Below are 22,033 nucleotides of genomic sequence, written 5' to 3'. Positions count from 1 at the left end.
GCCCAGTGTGGCTGGGCATGCTGGCACACAGCGACTGGGAGCTTGTCTGGCATGGTGAGGCTGGTCCCGAGGCCCACGTGGAAGCAGAGTTCTCCACTTCGCAGCTCTGCCCTGTGCTGTGCTGTCCGCTGTTTGTCTGATGCAGTTAGTTGCCTGTTTTTTTTTTGTTTTTTTTTTTTCTGATCCACAGCACCAGGGGAGGAGAGGGAGGGCCAGGGGAGGGGCCTCAGGCAGGAAGGCAGTGTCTATATAGAAGAGGACCAGCCCCGGGCTGGGAATGTGGCGGCTGGGAATGTGGCGTAGTGGTAGAGTGCTCCTCAGCACCACCTACACACACAAAAGCCAGAAGTAGCGCTGTGGCTCAAGTGGTAGAGTATTAGCCTTGAACAAAAGAAGCTCAGGGACAATGCCTAGGCCCTGAGTTCAAGCCCCAGGACAGGACCAGCTCTCTGCGTGTCCAAAGCTACTGGGCAGTGCAGGTGGCCTTTAGCAATGTCTCCATGCCATATCTTCATGTCTTATGAAAGTTTCATGTGTAGCTGGGCATACCTATAATTCCTACTAATCAGCAACCTGAGATCTGAGGATTGTGGTTCAAAGCTAGCCCTGGCAGGAAAGTCTTTGAGGCTCTTTATCTGCAATAAACTCAGAAAAAGCCAGAAGTGGTACTGTGGTTCAAGTGGTAGAGCACTAGCCTTGAGCACAGAGAGGCTCAGGAACAGTTCCCAGGCCCTGAGTTCAAGCCTTCAGCTCGCACTGGCATACATGAAGAGGAAGCTAGGAGAGGAGGCCCTGGGGACTCCCTGTGGAGGCCGTGTCAGTGGGCAGGTGAGAGCGGGAGCAGCAGCTGCGGACAGCCAGAGCTTTCCAGGCAGGCCGGTTCCACTGGAGCCACACCCCAGCCCCCAAGCATACTTTTCTAGCACACCAGCTAACAACAACAACAAATAGCAACCACTGTAACGGTCAATATCATGTTCAGGATTACACAGGACCTTGTGTAGGCATCCTGCCTCCTCCTCATGTCCCGGCCCAGCTCTGGTGGGCGTGGCTGGGGTTGGCCGCTCTCGCTTGCTCCCGCTCACCAAGGCCGAGCAGCTCACCTCTAGGTGCCTGCCTTTCCTTGTTTTCTTTCCTAGAAGGCGGCAGGTTGGGTTTACCGAAGTGGCTATTCTCTCTCTCTCTCTCTCTCTCTCTCTCTCTCTCTCTCTCTCTCTCTCTCTCTCTTGCCAGTCCTAGGCCTTGAACTCTGGGCCTGGGCGCTGTCCTTCAGCTCTTCAGCTCAAGGTGTGTGCTCTACCACTTGAGTCACAGCGCCACTTCCAGCTTTTCTTTTTCCTGCTTATGTGGTGCTGAGGAATGGAAGCCAGGGCCTCAGGCATGCAAGGCAAGCACTACCACTGAGCCAATATTCAGGATAGTAAAGAGGTTAGCATTAGGCCCCTTCCAGATGAGAAATCAGCTTTCACTCTGCACATCCTCCCATTCCTGCTCAGTGAGGCAAATGTCCAACTGTTTGTTTCATTCAGATCTCTAAACTGTAACAGAAATGCAAATCAATCCCTTTAAAGGCCAGGATTTCCACGTGGTTCTGGGTGACTGGGGGAGAGCATGCGCTTCAGCACCCCTTGGCCTCCTGTCTTCCTGGCGGTGGGCAGGAGGGCGCCTGGGCTTGGGTTTAGATGAAGACCCCTTCTCAGCAGATCCACAGAGGCTGAGCCCAGGGCCGCAGCTCGCAGGCCCGGCGCTGGAGGCCCAGGTGCTCCTCTCTAGGTCATGATCTGAGGAAGGCAGAGGTGCTCCCCAGAGTGCTAATGAGTCCCTGAAAGGGTTTTGCTTGGCCGTGCGCTCCTACCTGACCAGACGCGCGGCAGACGGGGTCCTGGGTCCTGCTGGTAAGAAATGAGAAGCACCACGAGGATGGAAGATGGGGGCTCCTCAGGAAAGAGGCTGGGCTGACACACGGAGGCCTTCCCCCCCCACACCACAGCCAAGTCTCAGTCAGACCTCAGCTGTTCCAGGAGACCCCCCCCCCCCACTCCCTACAGCAGCCTTCCTTTTCCGTCACCATCCACCCATCCCTCCAGTCCTCACTTAACAATATTTAATGAGCACTTGCTATGCTTTAAGCAGAGCGAGGGCAGGGAAGGCCAAGCAGGAATCTGGTAATTACAGGTTGAAGCAGGGTGGAGATTACAAAGGAGACTAGGGAGGGGGGCGTTCTGTGGGGTAGGAGAGCTGGTGGCTCAGGGGTGCTAAAGACTAGAGAAGTGAGTTTCTGGGCGGAGTGTTCTCCCCAGGAACTGAGCACAGGACTGGCAGTAGGAAGGCTGTGGTGGGACACAGCCCTGAGGGGAGGGTGAGGAGAGACTGAGGTCGGAAGGAGGTTGATTCCTCTCTGCAGGAGTGTGGCTGCCAAAGGGGAAGAGAGATGGAGCCAAGGCCTCAGGATGCTCAGTAGCCATTGCCCCTGTGTTTAGAAAATACTGGCCTAAGCCAGGCACTGGTGGCTCAAGCCTGTCATCCTAGCTACTCAGGAGGCTGAGATCTGAGGATAACAGTTCAAAGCCAACCTGTGGAAGGAAAGTGTGTGAGACTTTTTTTTTTTGTCAGTCATGGAGCTTGAACTTGGCCTGAGCGCTGTCCCTCAGCTCTTCAGCTCAAGGTGAGCACTCTACCACTTGAGCCACAGCGCCACTTCCAGTTTCTAGTGGTTTATTGGAAATAAGAGTCTCACGGAGGGCTGGGAAGGTGGCTCAGTGGTAGAACGTGTGCCTAGCATGCCTGAGGCCCTGGGTTCGATTCCTCAGCACCACATAAGCAAAAAGAAAAAAGCCGGACGTGGTGCTGTGGCTCAAGTAGTAGAGCACTAGCCTTGAGTTGAAGAGCTGAGGGACAGCGCCCAGGCCCAGAGTTCAGGTCCCATGACCGGACCCCCCCCAAAAAAAAGAAAGCTGGAAGAGGTGAGGAACAGCACCCAGGCCGAGTTCGAGTTCAAGCCCTATAACCAACAACAACAACCAAAAAAAAAAAAAGAAAAAAGAAAATATTGGTCCAGGCTGGGAATGTGGCTTAGTGGTAGAGTGCTTGCCTAGCATGCATGAAGCCTTGGGTTTGATTCCTCAGTACCACATACACAGAAAAATCTGGAAGTGGTGCTGTGGCTCAAGTGGTAGAGTGCTAGATTTGAACACAAGCAGCTCAGGGACAGCACTCAGGCCCTGAGTTCAAGCCCCAGGACTGGCAAAAAAGAAAGAAAAAGAAAACAATACTGGGCTGTGAAGGCGGCTCAGTGGTAGAGCGCTTGCCTTGCACGCATGAGGCCCTGGGTTCAATTTCTCAATACTACATAAGCAGAAAAAGCCAGAAGTTACACTATGGCTCAAGTGGTGGTGCTAGCCTTGAGCTGAAGAGCTGAGGGACAGCGAGCGCCCAGACCCAGAGTTCAGGCCCCATGACTCGCAAAAGGGACAAAAAAAGTATGTGTATGTATATGTATATGTGTCATGCTTGGAAGTAGGTTCCATTCCCGGTTTTATGGCTGAGGAGGCTGAGAGGCTGCAGGCCAATATGGTGTCCATATGGTTTTGGGGTCACACCAGAGTAGGGTCTGGCCTGTGAGGACCAGAGAGGCGCCCACAACCTAGCCAGGATTTGAGGCCCGGGTTATGGGGTGGAAAGAGGCAGGGAGGGTCCAAGTGCGCAGTCAGGTGTCAGCTTCCATCAGCCCGGCCCACCCTCCATGTTCACTGGCGGGCAGAGGCTGGCAGAGAGAGGCTGGGCAGGAGAGCGGGGCCCTGGCTTGGCCTGCTGAAGCTGTGGAGGAGGCCCCCGGCTCTCCGGCTCTCCGTGCGTGTTTCCGGAAGTGGCCTCAAGCTTGGGTGTCTGGGGTGAGCCCGTCCTGGCAGGCCGCTCATCTCCGTGTCCAGCCGCCCGGGGCAGCGCAGCCCGAGCTCCTGCCGGCCCGGAAGCTGCCCGGCCTCCCCGCCGCCCTGGCCAGCGCGCAGGAGGCTGGACGGCTGTCCCTCACCGTCCTCCCTTCTTCCATTTTTGAGGCAGACTCACGGGACACCTCGGGTTGACCTGGGACCCCAGTTCTCCGGCCTCAACTTCCAGAGGGCGGGGATGACAGGTGTGCCCGCTAGCTTTGGCCCTGGCGGCGCGGCGAGGATCCCAAATGTGGAAGAGAAGGAAACCGTAAAACCCCGGATTTCTTCCGGTAGCTATGCATATCCGGCGCGGGGTATACCGTGCCCGCGCTGAGCGTCCAGGCAAAAGCCATCCCTCTAGGCCCAGGGTGTCCCCGGGACGGGCACGGCCGGCCACCGCCGCGGGCGGGCGGGCAGGGGGGCGGGCCGGGGCCGCCGTGGACCCGCCGCGCTCTCCCCTCCCGCTCCGCCCGGGCCCGCCTCCCCCGGGCCGGCCCCGCCCCGCCGCGCCGGGACCCCCCGGGCCGGCCCCGCCGGGACCCCCCGGCCCGCCTCCCCCGGGCCGGCCCCGCCCCGCCGCGCCGGGACCCCCCAGGCCGCCTCCCCCGGGCCGGCCCCGCCCCGCCGCGCCGGGACCCCCCGGGCCGCCTCCCCCGGGCCGGCCCCCGCAATTAGCGGAGCGTGCCTCCCGCCCGGCGCAGCCGCCGCGGCTCCCCGGGGTGCGCAGCCCCCGGCGGCCCGGGCTCCGGGGGAGGTGGCGGCACAATTAGTTTCTCCCAATTAGTTTTCGGTCTTTGTACAGCGCCCATGCGGGCTGCCGTACTCCTCCGCGCGGGGGAAAGTAGTCCCGCCGGGGACCCCAGTTCCTGCACCCGCGTGGGGCGCCCCGACAGGGAGGAGCCGGCGGGAGCCCCGCAGGGTCCGCGGGCGCGGGGCGGGGGCCGCGGGGCGCGGCGGGAGGGGCGGGGGCCGGGGAAGGGGCGGGGCGCCCGGTCGGCCCCGCGCGGTGGCCTCGAGAGAGGGATCATGGGGCGGCGAGCGAGCGCCAGCCTCCAACCACGTACGGCGGGCGGTACGCGTCAACCCAACTAGCCAGCGGAAGCTCCGGGCCTCCCTTCCCCGCGCTCCCGCCCCCTCCCGCTGACGGACTCGCGATGCATCCAATCCAGGCTCCGTTCGGCGTCAGGGTCTCCCGAGAACCAATGGCGCCGCTGGGGGGCGGGGCCTGCGCGCGACGAGTTAGGTTGCGCGCGGGCCCCCCCCCCCCCGCCGCGCGCAGGCCCCGCCCCCCCCGCGGCTCGCGGAGTAGTTAGAGCCAGCCAAGTGCGGGCGGCGATGAGAGCCAAAGTTGCACTGGGTTCGGCGCCGGGGGCTTGAGGCGGCGCAGCGCGGTGCGGGTCTGGGTCTCTCCAAGCCCCCAACTCACGCCTGTGGGCTCCCCAGCGCTCGTCCGGCCCGGCCCCGCGCCCGCCCGCGCCCCCTTGCCCGCGGCCCGGCCCCCGCGCCTCGAGAGCCGGGGTCCCCGTCACTTCGGCCCGGCCCCAGGCCCCGCCGATGCCGGCCATGGTGGAGAAGGGCCCCGAGGTCTCAGGGAAGCGGCGGGGGAGGAACACCGCGGCGGCCGCCGCCTCGGCCGCCGCCACCTCCGCCGCCGCCGCCGCCGCCGCCTCGGCCGCCTCCGCCTCGGCCGCCGCCGCCGCCGCCGCCGCCGCCGCCGCCCCCAATAATGGCCAGAATAAAAGTTTGGCGGCGGCCGCGGCGCCCAATGGCAATAGCGGCAGCAACTCCTGGGAGGAGGGCAGCTCGGGCTCGTCCAGCGACGAGGAGCACGGTAGGTCGCCGCCGCCGCCGCCGCCGCGCCGCGCCCGGCCCGCCCGGCCCGCCCGGCCCGGCCCGCGCTGACCGCCCCGCTCTGTTCCCCGCAGGTGGCGGCGGCATGCGGGTGGGACCCCAGTACCAGGCGGCCGTGCCCGACTTCGACCCCGGTGAGTAGCGCTCGGCCGGCCCCCCGGCGGCGCCGGCCCGGCGACAACTTTCTTTTTGTGCGTGGGGCCCTGCGGGGCTGGGCGGGGGGCGCGCGCGGGCCGCGGGGCTCGGGCCGCCCGCGGGGGTGCGGCAGATCCCCGCGCGCGGCGCCCGCGGGCCCCGCTCGGGCCGGCCTGCGCTCCCGAGCGTTGCCCGTGGCCACACCTGACCGCGGGCGCGGGGGCCCTCGGGTCCAGGTGAGCCGCTCCCCGGCGGGGCCCGGGCTGGGAGCCGGGGGTCTCGGGGCGCCAGGAACGACGGGTTCCTGAGACGACCCCCCCCCCCCCCGCTCGGAACCAGCCTGGCCCTCACTGGCTTCTGACTCACCTCCATCCTGAGGCACACCACCCCCCAAATCAAGTCATAAAAGAAGTGTGCTTTCCAGGGGGCGCCTGCCTGAGCGCCGCAGCCTCGCGTGTGGCAGTTTGATTTTTGGACCTATTTGTGAGCTTGTGTGCATTTCCTTTAACCTCCCTCCCCCCTTTGTGGGTTACTTGTGTGTGGAGATTCTGAAAGACTGGAACCATTATAAGCTTTGCTAACCATTGATTTTCATCGACTAGAAGTCCTTATACTCAAGTATGAAGCATTTGCTCCCCTTGCCGCTGTCTGTGTGGAAGCAAATTTAAAGTGGTACAAGGGAAGGAAAATCCAATCAGACAAAGGAATTCGACAGATTTTAATGCAAGTGGTTCTCAGCCGGTCTCTGTGTGAGTCTGTATTTAAAGGTGGTTGTTACCGAAGGTGTTTGAAAGGATGTGGGCCTTTGGTTCAGAAAGGAATTTCAAAAGAGAGTCTTGTACGGCTGGAGTCGAGTCCTGGTTGGAGGGCTTTAAGAGCTGGAGGCTATAAGTAGGTTACACCACTACTTTGCTTTTTAAAAATATAAATGCTTTTCCTAGGAAACGAGACTGGGAAAATAGCAAGGATCTAGTCCTTGGGAAAAAAAAAAAAGATAGCTCTAAAGCTGTTATTGAGATACTAAACTCTAGGTGTACTTGAGAATTTAAAACAGGGTGGATCTCCAGAGATCTTGCATCCTCTCGAAGTAAATGGCTGCTCCACGTTTACCTTCTGGAATTTGTTTTATCGGCTCCAGTCTTGTACATTTATGTAGTCCAACCTCAGATTCATATTCCCTTTAAAGCCCTGCTAGTGGTTTTGATCGTTCCTCCCTTTTCTGGTAGTCACTTCTCGTTTGTGAGTGACAGCCTAGAAGTAGGAGGCCAAGCCTCTCTTCCATGCAAGGGCTCCCCCATTCCTGGACTGGCCACCAGGGGAAGCATTCTGGTTTTTTTTTTTTTTTTTTTTGGTTACAGTTGACCCTATCTTCATTTTGTAGGTCAAGTCTGCAGAAATCCACAAAACATAAAGGTTGTCACCAAGGTTCCCTTCATGTAATTAAAAAAAAAAATCAAGCCAGGCGCAGGTGGCTCATGCCTGTAACCCTAACTACTTAGGGGGCTGAGATCTGAGGATCAAAGCAAGCAGGGGCAGGAAAACATGGACCTTTTGCCAGGCTCTGCTGGCTCACGCCTGTCATCCTAGCTACTCAGGAGGCTGAGATCTGAGGATCACAGTTCAAAGCCAGCAGGGGCAGGAAAGTCTGAGAGACTCATCTCCAATTAACCACCAGAAAACCAGAAATGGTGCTGTGGACCAAGTGGTAGAGCCCTAGCCTTGAGCTGAAGAGTTCAGGGACAGCACCCAGGCTCAGAGTTCAGGCCCCACGACCCCCCCCCCAAAAAAAAAAATTGAGAAAATCTTTGAGAAAGTTGTTCAGTTGTTGCTACATTAATTTTGGAAGCTTTATCTATTCAGTGGTCACAAGAACTACATTTCTGACACTCGGCTAAGAATAATGCCAGCCTTACATTGTTAGTAAGAAGCCTGACCTGTGTTCTTTGAAATAGCAAGTGTAAAAAGGTCCTTTTTTTTTTTTTTTTTGTTGGTCATGGAGCTTGAACTCTGGGCCTGGGCGCTGTCCCTCAGCTCTTCAGCTCAAGGTGAGCACTCTACCGCTTGAGCCACAGCACCACTTCCGGTTTTCTAGTGGTTTATTTGTAGATAAGAGTCTCACGGACTTTCCTACCTGGGCTAGCTTTGAACCGTGATCCTCAGATCTCAGCCTCCTGAGTAGCTAGGATTACAGGCGTGAGCCAGCACAAGGTCCATGTTTTCTACTGTCTTTACCATAGGATTTGTACAAGGCATAGACTTGCTAGAGCCCCTCTATTCTAGAAAGTAAAGCATTTGGAATGCTCAAATGCTGTTTGTCAGTGGACTGAGTTTTGATGTTAACATTTCCACATTTCCTATAGTGTTCATTTGAAGTCTGGAAAGGAAGTTAAATGGTGTGAAGTTATTTCAGACCCTGTGTTGTCAATCTGAGCGGTAGGACATACTTCTAGATATAGCTGAATATTGTGAAACTTTACTATTTCTTAGTGATTTTTCATGTGTTTTCTCATTTAATTTAAAATCTAAGCCAATCACTGGTGGCTCACACCTGTAATCCTAGCTACCCAGGAGGCTGAGAGCTGAGGATCGATGTTCAAAGCCAGCCTTGGCAGGAAAGTGCATGAGACTCTCACCTCCAGTTAACCACAGTAAACTGGCAGTGGTGCTGTAGCTCAAGTGGTAGAACGCTACCCTGGAACTGAAGGCCCAGAGTTCAAACTCCACAACCCACAAAAAAAAAAAATTCTATTTTGTAATAGAAATGGTACACCATTTTCATTTCTTTATAGTTTTTTTTCTGTCCTTAGACTTAGGTCTTTTTTTTTTTCCCTCTCTCTCTCCTTCTCTTTTTGGTGTGCTGGTTCTGGGGATTAAACTCGGCCAAAATGTTGCCCCTGACCTTTGCTGCACAAGGCTGGTGTTGTACCACTTTGGGCCACAGCTCCATTTCCAGTTTTTTTGGTAGCTAATTAGAGATAAGAGTCTCATGGACTGCCAGGCGCTGGTGGCTCACGCCTGTAATCCTAGCTACTCTGGAGGCTGAGATCTGAGGATCGCGGTTCAAAGCCAGCCGGGGCAGGAGAGACCGTGAGACTCCTATCTCCAATAAACCACCAGAAAACCGGAAGTGGCGCTGTAGCTCAAGTGGTAGAGCGCTTGCCTTGAGCTGAAGAGCTGAGGGACAGCGCCCAGGCCCGGAGTTCAAGCCCCATGACCGACAAAAAAAAAAAAAAAAAAAAAGAGTCTCATGGACTTTCTTACCTAGGCTGGCTTTGAATTGTTATTCTCATATCTCAGCCTCCAGAGTAGGATTATAAGCCTGAGCCACTGGTGCCTGACTAATAAAAGCTTAAAAAAATAAGTATATGTGGGGCATGAAGCCCTGGGTTCAATTCCTTAATTCCACAAAAACAAAAATCCAGAAGTGGTGCTGTGGCCAAGTGGTAGAGTGCTGGCCTTGAGCAGAAGCTCAGGGACGGTGCCCAGGTCCTAAGTTCCAGCATGTATATGTGGTAAAAGTGTGAATGAAATTCAAGTTGATTTTAATTTTTTAAGTCATCTTTCTAGAATGGTTGGAGCTAAGGTTAGTTGACAATCACTGTATAGTTCATGTAGGATCACTTAATTATCATGTAGGATAATTAAGATGAATAGAGCACACTGGTTCTAACGTATTGATTTAGTTCTCTGAAGACCTCCATATCAGTGGGATGTGAACTATTTTTCGGTGGGTGAAAATATCTCTGAGGTGAAAGAAAGTGTGACCATTTAGAATGAAAAGCAAAATGCTGGGCATTGGTGGCTCACATTTGTAATCCCAGCTACTTGGGAGGCTGAGGTCTGAGGAGTGCAGTTTGAAGCCTGTCCTGGACAGGAGAGTTCATGAAACTTAAGTCTGGTTATTCACCAAAAAGCTGTAAGTGGAGCTATAGCCCAAGGGTGGTATGGGTGCCAGTTTTTTTTTTTTTTTCTTCTTCTTCTTTTGCTGGTCCTGGGGTTTGAACTCAGGGCCTAGGCACTGAGTTTTTTTTGTGCAAGGCTAGTGCTCTACCACTTGAGCTACGGTGCCACTTCTGGCTTTTTCTGTTTATGTGGAACTGAGGAATCCAACCCAGGGCTTCACGCATGCTAGGCAATCACTTTGCCACTAAGCCACCTTCCCAGCCCAAAGGTGCCAGTCTCAAACAACAAAAACAAAGCGCCAGTCGCCCATGGCTCATGTCTAAAATGCTAGCTAGGCTGAGATCTGAGGATTGTGGTTTGAAGTCACTCCAGGCAAGCAAGTCTTATATTTCTAATTAACTACTTAGAAAAACCTAGAAGTAGAGCTGTTTCTCAAGTGATAGAGTATTAGTCTTGAGTACAAGAGGCTCAGGGACAGTGCCTAGTCCCTGAGTTCCAAGTCCCAGGACAGGTATAAATTAAAAACAAAAATCAAAGCGCCATCTTTCATTGGGGCCTCGTTCCCACCGATGGTGCCCAGATTGTGTGTGCCACACTGCACTCTGGCAGATGGTCTTCAGGTCCCCTTAGAACTCAGCATTTACAAGTCATAGGGCAGATGCTTTCCTATGCATCTTTTCTCTGGTTCTTTCCTCCACTAGCCAAGTGTCTCTTATTTTGAAACAAATGGGTGTTTGCTATAAAAAATGTCTGTTGTTTAGCGGCAGCTGGTGGCTCATGCCTGTAATCCTAGCTACTCAGGAGGCTGAGATCTGAGGATTGCAGTTCAAGCCAGCCTTGGGCAGGAAAGTCCCTGAGACTCATATCTCCAATAAACCACTAGAAAACCGGAAGTGGCCCTGTGGCTCAAGTGGTAGAGCGCTTGTCTTGAGCTGAAGAGCCGAGGGACAGCGCCCAGGCCCAGAGTTCAAGCCCCACGACCCACCAAAAAAAAAAAAAAGTCTGTTGGTATAGGCATGTAGACAAAGATCTATGCCTATATGCTTCTTTTTTTTTTGGGGGTCTGGTCGTGGGCCTGAACTCTGGGCCTAGACGCTGTCTCTCAGCTCTTCAGCTCAAGGCTAGTGCTCTACCACTTGAGCCACAGCGCCACTTCCGGCTTTTTTCTTTTTTGCTTATGTGGTGCTGATGTGGTGCTGAGGAATCGAACCCAGGGCCTCATGCATGCAAGGCAAGCGCTCTACCACTGAGCCACCTTCCCAGTCCCCTATATGTTTCTTTGGTCAATTTTCAGGCATTCTTCCTTTGTTATTTTCTAGCCAGAAGAGTGCAGTGATAGGATGTTAGGGTTGGCTCTATTTAGTTCTTTGTTTTCTGAAGCATGTGTGAATGTGTGATGTCAAGCTCTTATCCAAAGTTGGTTTTCATTATCACAGTTCACACATGCTAAAATTACATCTCTTACCCAAGAGAATTTTCTCGTGTGTGTGTGTGTGTGTGTGTGTGTGTGTGTGTGTGTGTGTGTGTGTGTGTGTGTGTGTGTGTGTGTGTGTGTGTGTGTGTGTGTGTGTGTGTGTGTGTACTGGGAATTGAACCCACACTTTAATATATACTAGGCAAGTTCTATCACTGAGTTATAGCTCTAACCCCTCTAGGAGGAGATTTTGTTAATGTTGATGAGACAGGGTCTTAGTAGGTAGGCCAGGCTGGTCTTAAACTTGGTCGTCTGGCCTCAGCCTTCTAGGTGCTCAAATCACTAGCATATGCCACTATGTCTGGTGCAGGAATTGTTAGTGGTATTTCTGAGGCAATAGTTATTTAAAAGGGCACGTTCTTTTTTTTTTTTTTTTGAGGGTGAGGGGCTTGAACTCAGGGCCTGAGTTCTCTCCCTGAGCCTTTTCTGCTTAAGGCTAAAGCTCTACCACTTTGAGTCACAGCGCCTCTTCCGGTTTTCTGGCAGTTAATTGGAGATAGAGTGTCATGGACTTTCCTGCTTGGGCTTTGACCCATGATCCTCAGATTTCAGCCTCCTGAGTAGGGTTACAAGTGTGAGCCACCAGCACCTGTCTGCAATCTGTATTTTGAACATTGAATTCCGTGTATTTGATCAGATTTGAACATTTGTGGTTATCATTGGCTTAGTAATAAAAAGTTACTTTCATGTGAAATAGATAATTCTACTGACTAGGTGCTTGACCTGCTTTTCATTTGTTTCCACTGACAGTTCAATGCTCTGTGCTTGTCTCTAGATGCATTGTTTTCTATGCTTCAGTGTATGGTATAAATTTGTATTATAAAAATGCTCAAACTCACAAGTCATGATTACTGCTTTGTGATTGAAGCATGCTTTAGGGATGTGTCTGCCAGAATGAGAGCTCAGGGCTTTCTTTAGTTGGAAATGATGAATCCTATGAATGATCCAATTAGTCAAAGAGTGTGGTGGAGCCCAGAGTTGATTGTCAAAAGATTGATTGTAGCCAGGTGCTGGTGGCTTATGCCTGTGATCCTAGCTGAGATCACAGGAGGCTGAGATCTGAGGATCAGGTTCAAAGCCAACTCTGGGCAGGAAAGTCTCTGAGACTCTTAGAGCCTCTTATCTCCAACAAACCTGCAAAAGCCGAAAGTGGAGTTATGACTCAAGTGTAGAGTGATAGAAAAAACAGTAACTAAAAAGAACAACAACAACAAAAACCGTAAGGGACAGTTCTCAAACCTTGAGTTCAAGCCCCAGTACCAGACCCCCCCCACCCCCCCAAAAAATGTATTGTCCTGTGTCTGCAACTCTGAAGGTAGTATAAGGTTAGAACTGAAGTGATCACTTTGTATCTCCAGGGCCTCAGTTTTCTCAGTTCTGGATTACTGCTTTTCATCAGAAACAGTGCAATGTCAGTTACAGAGTAGCATCTTTGTAACTAGAAGCAATATAAAGTAGATGGGAAGCTTGGGCTGCAATTATCTGGTCTGGGTGGATTGTCCTGACCACTGTGTGTTTACAGAAAATGGAACTCTGTCCTCAGCGAGGCATTAACTGACATACTATATGTAAAAAGCCTGGCAAACTTCAGTGAGTACTCGGGAAATGTTTTCTGCTATGGTTCTGATTTTTATGTAACAGGTTATTGTCAAGTAATTGGTTCCTGCATAGTCTGATTCACTACTAGGGAAACGCCTTTGAAAGGAAGCCACTGGTTGCTTTTATTTATTTATTTTTTGTTGGTTGTGGGGCCTGAACTCTGGGCCTGGGCGCTGTCCCTCAGCTCTTCAGCTCAAGGCTAGTGCTCTATGGCTTGAGCCACAGTGCCACTTCCAACTTTTTCCGTTTATGTGGTGCTGAGGAATGGAACCCAGGGCCACAGGCATGCAAGGCAAGCACTCTACCACTGAGCCACCTTCCCAGCCCTATTCTTCACTTTTGCCAGTCAGTTTCTTCTTGCTAGTGTTTTGTTATTTTTCTGTATGGTAGTAGTGCCCCCCACCCTCACCCCAATTCCCAGTGCTCACAGGCATGTCCCTCTACACCCAGTATTTTGATCTTTCCCTCTCCCCCTCCCCCTTCCTCTCTTCCCTCTCTTCTTCCTCTCCCCCTTCCTCTCTTTTTCCTTCCCCTCCCTCCTCTCCCTCTCCCCTCTCTTCTCCCCTTTCTCCTCTTCTTCTTCTTTTTTTTTTTTTGGGTCCAGTCGTGGGGCCTGAACTCTACGTCTGGGCACTGTCCCTCAGCTCTTCAGCTCAAGGCTAGCATTCTACCTCTTGAGCCTCAGCGCCACTTCCGGCTTTTTTCTTTTTGCTTATATGGTGCTGAGGAATCGAACCCAGGGCCTCAGGCTTGCAAGGCAAGCGCTCTACCACTGAGCCACTTTCCCAGCCCTCCTCTTCTTGCTAGTTCTAAGGGCTTAAACTCAGTTTCTGAGTTTTGCTCAAGGCTAGTGCTGTACCACTTGAGCCGTAGCTCCAAATCTGCTTTTTTTTTTTCTTTTTCTTTTTTGCTAGTTGGAGGAAAATTTGCTTCGAGCCTTGATCTTCATATTGTGGCCTCCTGAGTAGATAGGATTACAGGTGTGAGCCACTGGTGTCGGCTTGATCTTTTTCTTATTGACTTGTATGAATTCACATATTGGGATATTAATCAATTTTTTGTTGCATATATAGTTTTTGTTTTCAATGTGTGTATATATAGGATTCAGTTTCTTGGCTAGAAAGGAATAAAAATATAGATATTCAGTCCATGTTGATACACTGTTTAGCTGTTGACCCAAATTGTAGTTCCAGATGACTTGAAAGCTCTAGTTTAATTTTTGCCTAGCATGTAGCTATAGTAGCAAGTTCAAGGCTAAAACGATGGCTTCAATTCCCATTTTCCTATGAAAGGTTAAATGCTATGAGCTAAAACTAAATCCAGCTGTCTTAGGGATTTACCACTGGTACTTAGGAAAAGATGCATGTGGTCAGGAGGCACCGCCTTTCATCACGGATGGAAGCCCTCTAAAGAACGATGTGTCAGTGCCAGGCCAGTGTAGTGCTTATTTTGTGCCAGGCTGGTTTGAACACTATTGAATTATTTAACTCTCCCAGCAGTCATATGAGGTGAAGTTATTGTCTTCATATTGCACTTGGGACACTGAGAGACGGAGGGTTTAGTGTTAGGGCTCATCTGGTAACCTGCCCAGTGTTACTAACTCAGTCTAAGTCAGTTGCCATCAGCCAGAAGAGGCATCATTATTTTGTATATTACTAAGAAAGGAAAAACGTCCCTGGGCGCTGGTGGCTCATTTCTGTCATCCTAGCTACTCAGGAGGCTGAGATCTGAGGATTGCCAGCCGGGGAAGCAAAGTTTGTGAGACTCTTATCTCCAGTTATCCACCAGAAAAACTGGAAGTAGCGCTGTGGTTCAAGCGGTAGGGTGCTCACCTTGAGCTGAAGAGCTGAGGGACAGCGCCCAGGCTCTGAGTTCAAGCCCCACAATTGACAAAACAAAAAAAGAAAAGGTTAAAAAAAAAAAAGCCAAAAGCACTAGCCTTGAGCAAAAAACTCAAGGACAGAACCCAGGCTTCAAGCTCCATGACAACAAAATGAAACCAAACGAGGAGCAGTGTTTGTATTAGTTTTTTGTTTTTGTTTTTCCCATGTGACCTCAAATGTTATGGTATTTTAGAGGTTTCATGACTTAAAATCCAAATTTAAAAGGACAGGCACTGGTGCTGGGCATTGTGACACATGCCTGTAATTTTAGCTAGTTGGGAAGCTGAGATAGAAGATTCTAAGCCAGCTTGGGCAGAAAAGTAATCAGCTAAAGCCAGGCTGGAGGTGTGGCTCTAAGTAGGAGAGCACCATTTGTGACAGAAGTAAGTCTCAGAAGCCAGCTGAGGGTTAGGCTCCTGAGTTTAAGTCATAGCTCTGCCGTATTGACACCTTCTGTATAGTATATATACTCTATGCGTATGACACACACATACATAGCACAAACAGAATGTATGTACGAGTGGTTGTGGGAGGTGTAGGTTAGTGATAGAGACCCTGACTTCTGTCTAACACTACAGAAGGACTTGGGTTCTGGTGCTCACGCCTGGAATCCTAGCTACTTAGCAGTATGAGATCTGAGGATTGGTTTGAAGCCAGTGTAGTCAGGAAAGTTCGTGAAACCCTATGTCCAATTAACCACTAAAAAGATGGAAGTAGAGCTGTGGGTCAAATCTTAGACTGCTAGCCTTGAGCATAAACGCACAGGAACAGCACCCAGACTCCGAGATCAAGATCCAGGACTGGCACCAAAAAATAAATAGATGAGTTTTTGGCTGAGGGGGCAAATATGATTTGTATGTGGTACTGAGGACTTGAACCCAGGGCTTCTTGCATGCTAGGCAAAAAGCACTCTACCACTAAGCCACATTCCCAGGTCTTCTTTTCTGTTTTTTTGAGGCAGGGTCTTGCTATGTATGGCCTCCAACTTGTGCTACTACCATTGGCTTATACATTTGTTTTTTTTAATTGAGGAGAATGTCACATAACACAATTAACTATTTTTAAATTAACAGTTAAGTCAGGCGCCAGTGGCTCACACCTGTAATCCTAGCTACTCAGGAGGCTGAGATCTTAGGATCTCGGTTCAAAGCCAGCATGGGCATAAAAGTCTGTGAGACTCTTATTTCCAATAAACCACCAGAAAACTGGAAGTGACACTGTAACTCAAGTGGTAGAGTGTTCGCCTTGAGTTGAAGAGCCCAGGGACAGCACCCAAGCCCAGAGTTCAAGCCCCACGACCGACCAAAAAAAAAAAAAAGGGGCTGGGAAGGTGGCTCAGTGGTAGAGCACTTGCCTTGCATGCATGAGGCCTTGGGTTCGATTCCTCAGCACCACATAAGCAAAAAGCCAGAAGTGGCACTGTACCTCAAATGGTAGAGTGCTAGCCTTGAGCTGAAGAGCTGAGGGACAGCGCCCAGGCCCAGAGTTCAGGCCCTACGACTGGACCCAAAAAACCCCCACAAAAACAGTTAAGCCAGGTACAATTAGAATGCCTGTAGTCTCAGCTACTTAGGAGACTGCTTTTATTTTCCAGGAAGTCTGCATGTAGTAGGTGTAAAATTGCTGGTTCCTAGAGTAATTCAAGTGCTTATACACATATGTGTATATATACTAATTTTAAATTGTTATAAAGGTGATATACAGAGGGGTTACAATTACATAAATCAGTCCCTCCATGAGACTTTATCTCCAGTTATCCATCAGAAGACCAGAAGTGGAGCTGTGGCTCAAAATGGTAGCACTTTAGCCTTGAGCAAAAGAGCTCAGGTATAGTGCCCAGGCTCTGAGTTCAAGCCCCATGACTCACCAAAATTTTTTATTATTAATACTAAACATTGAATATTAAATTACTAATGTTAAATATTTACATTTACACTCATAATCATGTTAAATATTATCAATTTTATATGTATATATACATACACCCCAATTGACTATGCCTAGTCTGCTGGCTTTGTCTATTTATGTGGTGCTGAGGAATCGAACCCAGGGCCTCATGCTTGCAAGGCATGCACTGTACCGCTGAGCTACCTTCCCAGCCCCGACCATGCCTAGTCTGAAAATATGAATGCTTTGAACTTTTAATAGGATTGAATTCAGGGCTTTGGTTAGCGTCTTTTTTCCACCCAGAGCTGGTGCTCTACAACTTGAGCCACACATCTGTGTCCGGCTTTTTGGTAATTACTAGTTGGAGGTAAGAGTCTTATGAATTTGTCTGTCCGGGATTGCTTTGAACTGTGATCCTTAGATCTCAATCTCATGAGTGGCTAGGATTGCAGGCATAAGCCACTGGTGTCTGGCTAAGGAACAGCTGGAATCTGAAATCTTTGGAAGCATTTGAGATTTTGGATTTTTTGGATTAGAGTGCTCAACTTGAATTTTAGAAACCAGAATAATTCATTTCTTTTTTTTTTTTTTTTGGTAGGTCGTGGGTCTTGAACTCTGGGTCTGGGCGCTGTCCCTCAGCTCTTCAGCTCAAGGCTGGCACTCTACCACTTGAGCCACAGCGCCACTTCCGGCTTTTTTCTTTTTGCTTATGTGGTGGTGAGGAATCGAGCCCAGGGCCTCATGCATGCAAGGCAAGTGCTCTACCACTGAGCCACCTTCCCAGCCCTAATACAGAATTCTTCAAAGGATAGTTATTTTTAGTTGTTTTCTAAAAAGTTAGTTAAGAATTACTACATCTAATTAATGTGAGAGAAGTGTAATTTAGGAAGTATCCCTGGATATTTCCTTGGTATTGGAAGGTAGATGGTGAGGTGAGGAGGAGGGAGGGGAGAGCAAGGAAAGGGAGGCAGTGTGAACAGAGAGGAGAGGGAAGAATGCCCTTTAGCTGGGCGCCAGTGGCTCACGCCTGAAATCCTAGCTATTCAGGAGGCTGAGATCTGAGCATCACAGTTCAAAGCCAGCCTGGGAAGGAAAGCCTGTTAGACTTTTATCTTCAAAAAAGCTGAAGGAGGCTCTGGGAAGGTGGCTCAGTGGTAGAGTGCTTGCCTTGCATGCATGAGGCCCTGGGTTCCATTCCTCAGCACCACATAAGCAGAAAAAGCTGGAAGTGGGACTGAGGCTCAAGTGGCAGAGCCCTGGTCTACAGCTGAAGAGCTGGGGGACAGCGCCCAGGCCCCAGAGTTCAGGCCCCACAACCAAAAAAAAAAAAACCCAAAAAACGCTGAAGGAGAGCTGTGGCTCAAGGGGTAGAGCACTACCCTTGAGCACAAAGACAGGGGCACCTGAATTCCATTCCTAGCACCAAAACACAACAAATAAAACCTTGTACATTTTTTTTTTTTTTTGGTTGGTCATGGGGCCTGAACTCTGGGCCTTGCTGTCCCTCAGCTCTTCAGCTCAAGGCGAGCGCTCTACCACTTGAGCCACAGCACCACTTCCGGCTCCTTTTGCTTATGTGGTGCTGAGGAATCGAACCCAGGGCCTCACAAATGCAAGGCAAGCACTGTACCACTGAGCCACCTTCCCAGCCCTGAAGTCCTTTTTCTTTTTGTTGGTCATGGGGCTTGAACTCTGGGCTTGGGCGCTGTCCCTCAGCTCTTCAGCTCAAGTCAAGCGCTCTATCTCTTGAGCCACAGCGCCATTTTGAGTTTTCTAGTGGTTTATTGGAAATAAGAGTCTCAGGGACTTTCCTGCCTGGGCTGGCTTTGAACCTCAATCCTCAGATCTCAGCCTCCTGAGCAGCTAGGATGACAGGCGTGAGCCACCGGCTCCTGTCTCCCTGAGCCCTTTAATGAAGGCTAGTGCTCTATACTTTGAGCTACAGCTCCACTTTTGATTTTCTGGTGGCTGATTGAAGATAAGTGTCTCATAGACTTCTTTTCCTGGGCAGTTTTTGAACCATGATCCTCAGATCTCAGCCTTTTGAGTAGCTAGGATTATAGGTGTGAGCCATTGGATACCCCCCCTCCCCCCCCTCCCTCGGTCCTGGGGCTTGAACTCAGGGCCAAGCGCTGTTCCTGAGCAGCTTTGTGCTCATGGCTAGTGTTCAAGCCCCACACCTAACAATAAACAAGCAAACAAACATTGAAAACCACATTTTATGCTTTATTAAGACATAAGCTGAGCCCGGTACAGGGTGCTGGTGGCTCACGCCTGTAATCCTAGCTTCTCAGGAAACTGAGATCTGAGGGGATCATGGTTCAAAGGCAGCCCAGGCAGGAAAGTCTGTGATACTCTTATCTCCAATAAACCACTAGAAAACCGGAAGTGAATGGTGCTGTGGCTCAAGTGGTAGAGCGCTAGCCTTGAGCTGAAGAGCGCAAGGACAGCACCCAGGCCCAGAGTTCAAGCCACAACCGACATAAATAAATAAATAAATAAATAAATAAATAAATAAATAAAAGAGAGAGGGGAACAAGGAGAGAGTGATAGAGGAGTAAGGTAGGTGGGGTACATTGTGCGTGTGTGGAAATGTCACAGTGAAATTTCTTGGCAATTAATGTATACTGATAAAAATCTTCATAAAAGAAATATGTTGAAGGCTGTGAAGGTGGCTCAGTGGTAGAGTGCTTGCCTTGTGTGCATGAGGTCTTGGGTTCGATTCCTCAGTACCACATAAGCAGAAAAAGCTGGAACTGGTGCTGTGGCTCAAGTGGTAGAGCGCTTGCCTTGAGCTGAAGAGCTGAGGGACAGCGCTCAGGCCCAGAGTTCAGGCCCTACGACCGACCAAAAAAAAAAAAAAGGTGAAATATTGGTGTAGGAAGTAAAAAAGAGGAGAAGGGGAGGGAGAGGTGATTTGAGTGGTGCATTGCACACACGGATGGAGTTATCAGAGGGAAAACCTTGTGCAGTCAACACTTTCCAAGTGGATGTGCTGAGATGAGTTAGTTCAAGTGCAGATTTTCTTTTTTTTTTTTTTCTTTCAGGTAAGGGGTAGGTTTATTCAGTAGACCTGCTGGGACCAGGCAAGATTGGCACTCCACATGGCTGGGAAAGGCCTGGGAATGAGAGAGAGTTGGGAAAGAGAGGAAAGAGCTAGAAAAGAGCAGAGAGAGCAGAGAGATTTTCTAGACAATGCAGTTGACAATGCTAGTAATTATTAGGCATCTTTGCAAGCGTGTGACTTCTATCATAGACAACTTACTTGTTGACTATTGAATTGTGAAAGAAGTAGTAATTTAAATTTTCCAATGTATGACCTTGGAAAGAGTCAGATGAGATGTGGTTGGGTATTTTGTATTTTTAGTGTGTTGAGAGCATAATTCTCCCTATGGAATGTCTGTTGTCTTGCTTTCATACATTCTCTCAGGTACATGTTTTTAGGTGTTCATTATGTAAGAGAAGTGATGGGAATCACAGTTCAGAGCCAGCCCAGGCAGGAAAGTCTGTGAGACTCTTACTTCCAATTAATCACCAGAAAACCAGAAGTGGAGCTGTGGCTCAAAGTGGTAGAGCACTAGCCTTGAGCAAAAAGCTCGGGGACAGGGCCCAGGCCCTGAGTTCAAGCCCCATGCCTGACTCCTTAAACTTCTGGCAGCTGAACACTGATTTTTCTGTCAGATTATACAGTTCTCTCATTGTTTTCTAAATATTAATAAGCTTTCTAGCTTATGAAAAAATTTGAACAACAGGAAAGTAGAGTATTATTAACAAATCATGTGAGCTGGGAGCTGGTGGCTCATACTAGTAATCCTAGTTACTTAGGAGGCTAAGCTCTGAGGATCATAGTTCAAAGTCAGTCTGGGTGGAAAAATCTGTAAGACTTTGTCCAATTAACCAGCAAAAATCCAGAAGTGGAGCTGTGCCTCAAGTGGTAGAGCACCAGCCTAAGTGAACAAGCCCAGACATAGAGTACAAGCTGCAGGACCAGCATGTGTGTGTGTGTGTGTGTGTGTGTGTGTGTGTGTGTGTGTGTATGTGTGTATGTGTCTGTGTGTGTGTGTCTGTGTGTGTGTCTGTGTATGTGTGTGTGTGTCTGTGTGTGTGTGTCTGTGTGTGTCTGTGTGTGTGTGTCTGTGTGTGTGTGTGTGTCTGTGTGTGTCTGTGTGTGTGTGTCTGTGTGTGTGTGTCTGTGTGTGTTGGGCCAACATGGAGTGAGAGAGACCAGATTTACATCCAAACAAAAAATATTAGCAGTGCAGTAGTAGATTGTGCGGGAAGATTAGAAACACGGTAGCCCTACAGCTATCCCAAATTACTACCTTGAGTCTTGGCTTTTGGGTAGTTGGAGATAAGAGACTCATGTACTTTCTTACTGTGGCTGGTTTTAAACTGCAGTCTTCAGATGTCAGCCTCCTGAGTATCTAGGATTATAGGCATGAGCCACAGTGCCCACCTATGTGTGCAGTTCTTTCTTTGTTTCTTTGTTTCTTTCTTTCTTTCTTTTCTTCCTTCCTTCCTTCCTTGGTTTTTTTTTTTGTTTTTTTTTTTTTGTTTTTTGCGTCCGGTATTGGGGCCTGAACTCTGGGCCTGGGCGCTGTCCCTCAGCTCTTCAGCTCAAGGCTAGCGCTCTACCACCTGAGCCACAGCACCACTTCTGGCTTTTTTCTTTTTGCTTATGTGGTGCTGAGGAATCGAACCCAGGGCCTCATGCCTCATGCATGCAAGGCAAGCACTCTACCACTGAGCCACCTTCCCAGCCCCATGTGAACAGTTCTTTATATGAACTTTTTGTCATGGGGAAATACTTGAGTAGAATTTAAGATAGCTGCAAATGGATTTTATAATTTTATGTTCTCATCAGCAGTGCATCAGAATCTATATTGCTCTACAAACTTGCTGACACTTGCTGACAGTCTTTTTAATTTTAGCCAGGCTAATAGATTTACAGTAGTATCCTTTATGGTTTTAACTTTTTTTTTTTTTTTTTTTCTTTTCCTGGGGTTTGAACTCAACTCAGGTGCTGTCCTTGAGCTTCTTTGCTCAAGGCTAGCACTCTGCCTCTTGAGCCACAGAACTACTTCTGGCTTTTTTTGTGTATGTGGTACTGAGGAATGGATCCCAGGGTTTTTTTGTGTATGTGGTACTGAGGAATGGATCCCAGGGTTTCATGCATGCTAGGCAGGCCCTCTACCTCTGAGCCACATTCCCAGCCCTGGTTTTAACTCTTTGTTATGTCTAACAGTGTTGGCCATCTTTTCAAGTGCTTATTGGCACCAGAAATGTTGGAAGACTTCAGGTAGTAATTTGGGATAGCTGTAGGGCCGCCTCCTTCTCATCTTTCAGGTGGCACTATCTATCCTTTGTTGGCT

General features: G+C 50.1%; 1 protein-coding gene across 1 annotated transcript in view; it reads left to right on the top strand.

The window, feature by feature from the left end:
• Nucleotides 1-5,239: 5,239 nt before the first annotated feature.
• Rcor1 (REST corepressor 1) overlaps nucleotides 5,240-22,033 on the top strand; it is an 87,608-nt gene continuing 70,814 nt past the window's right edge. Inside the window, exons 1-2 of the mRNA XM_069997523.1 lie at nucleotides 5,240-5,760; nucleotides 5,855-5,914. Coding sequence (XP_069853624.1) covers nucleotides 5,484-5,760; nucleotides 5,855-5,914 — 337 coding nt within the window. The 5' untranslated portion in view covers nucleotides 5,240-5,483. The remainder of the gene's footprint in view (nucleotides 5,761-5,854; nucleotides 5,915-22,033) is intronic.

Source organism: Dipodomys merriami, unplaced genomic scaffold (genome assembly GCF_024711535.1).
Source record: "Dipodomys merriami isolate MVZ:Mamm:240054 unplaced genomic scaffold, mDipMer1.0.p SCAF_50, whole genome shotgun sequence".
NCBI lineage: Eukaryota > Metazoa > Chordata > Mammalia > Rodentia > Heteromyidae > Dipodomys > Dipodomys merriami.
The sequence above is the reverse complement of the archived record's forward strand: the minus strand, read 5'-3'. Positions and strand labels throughout refer to the sequence as shown.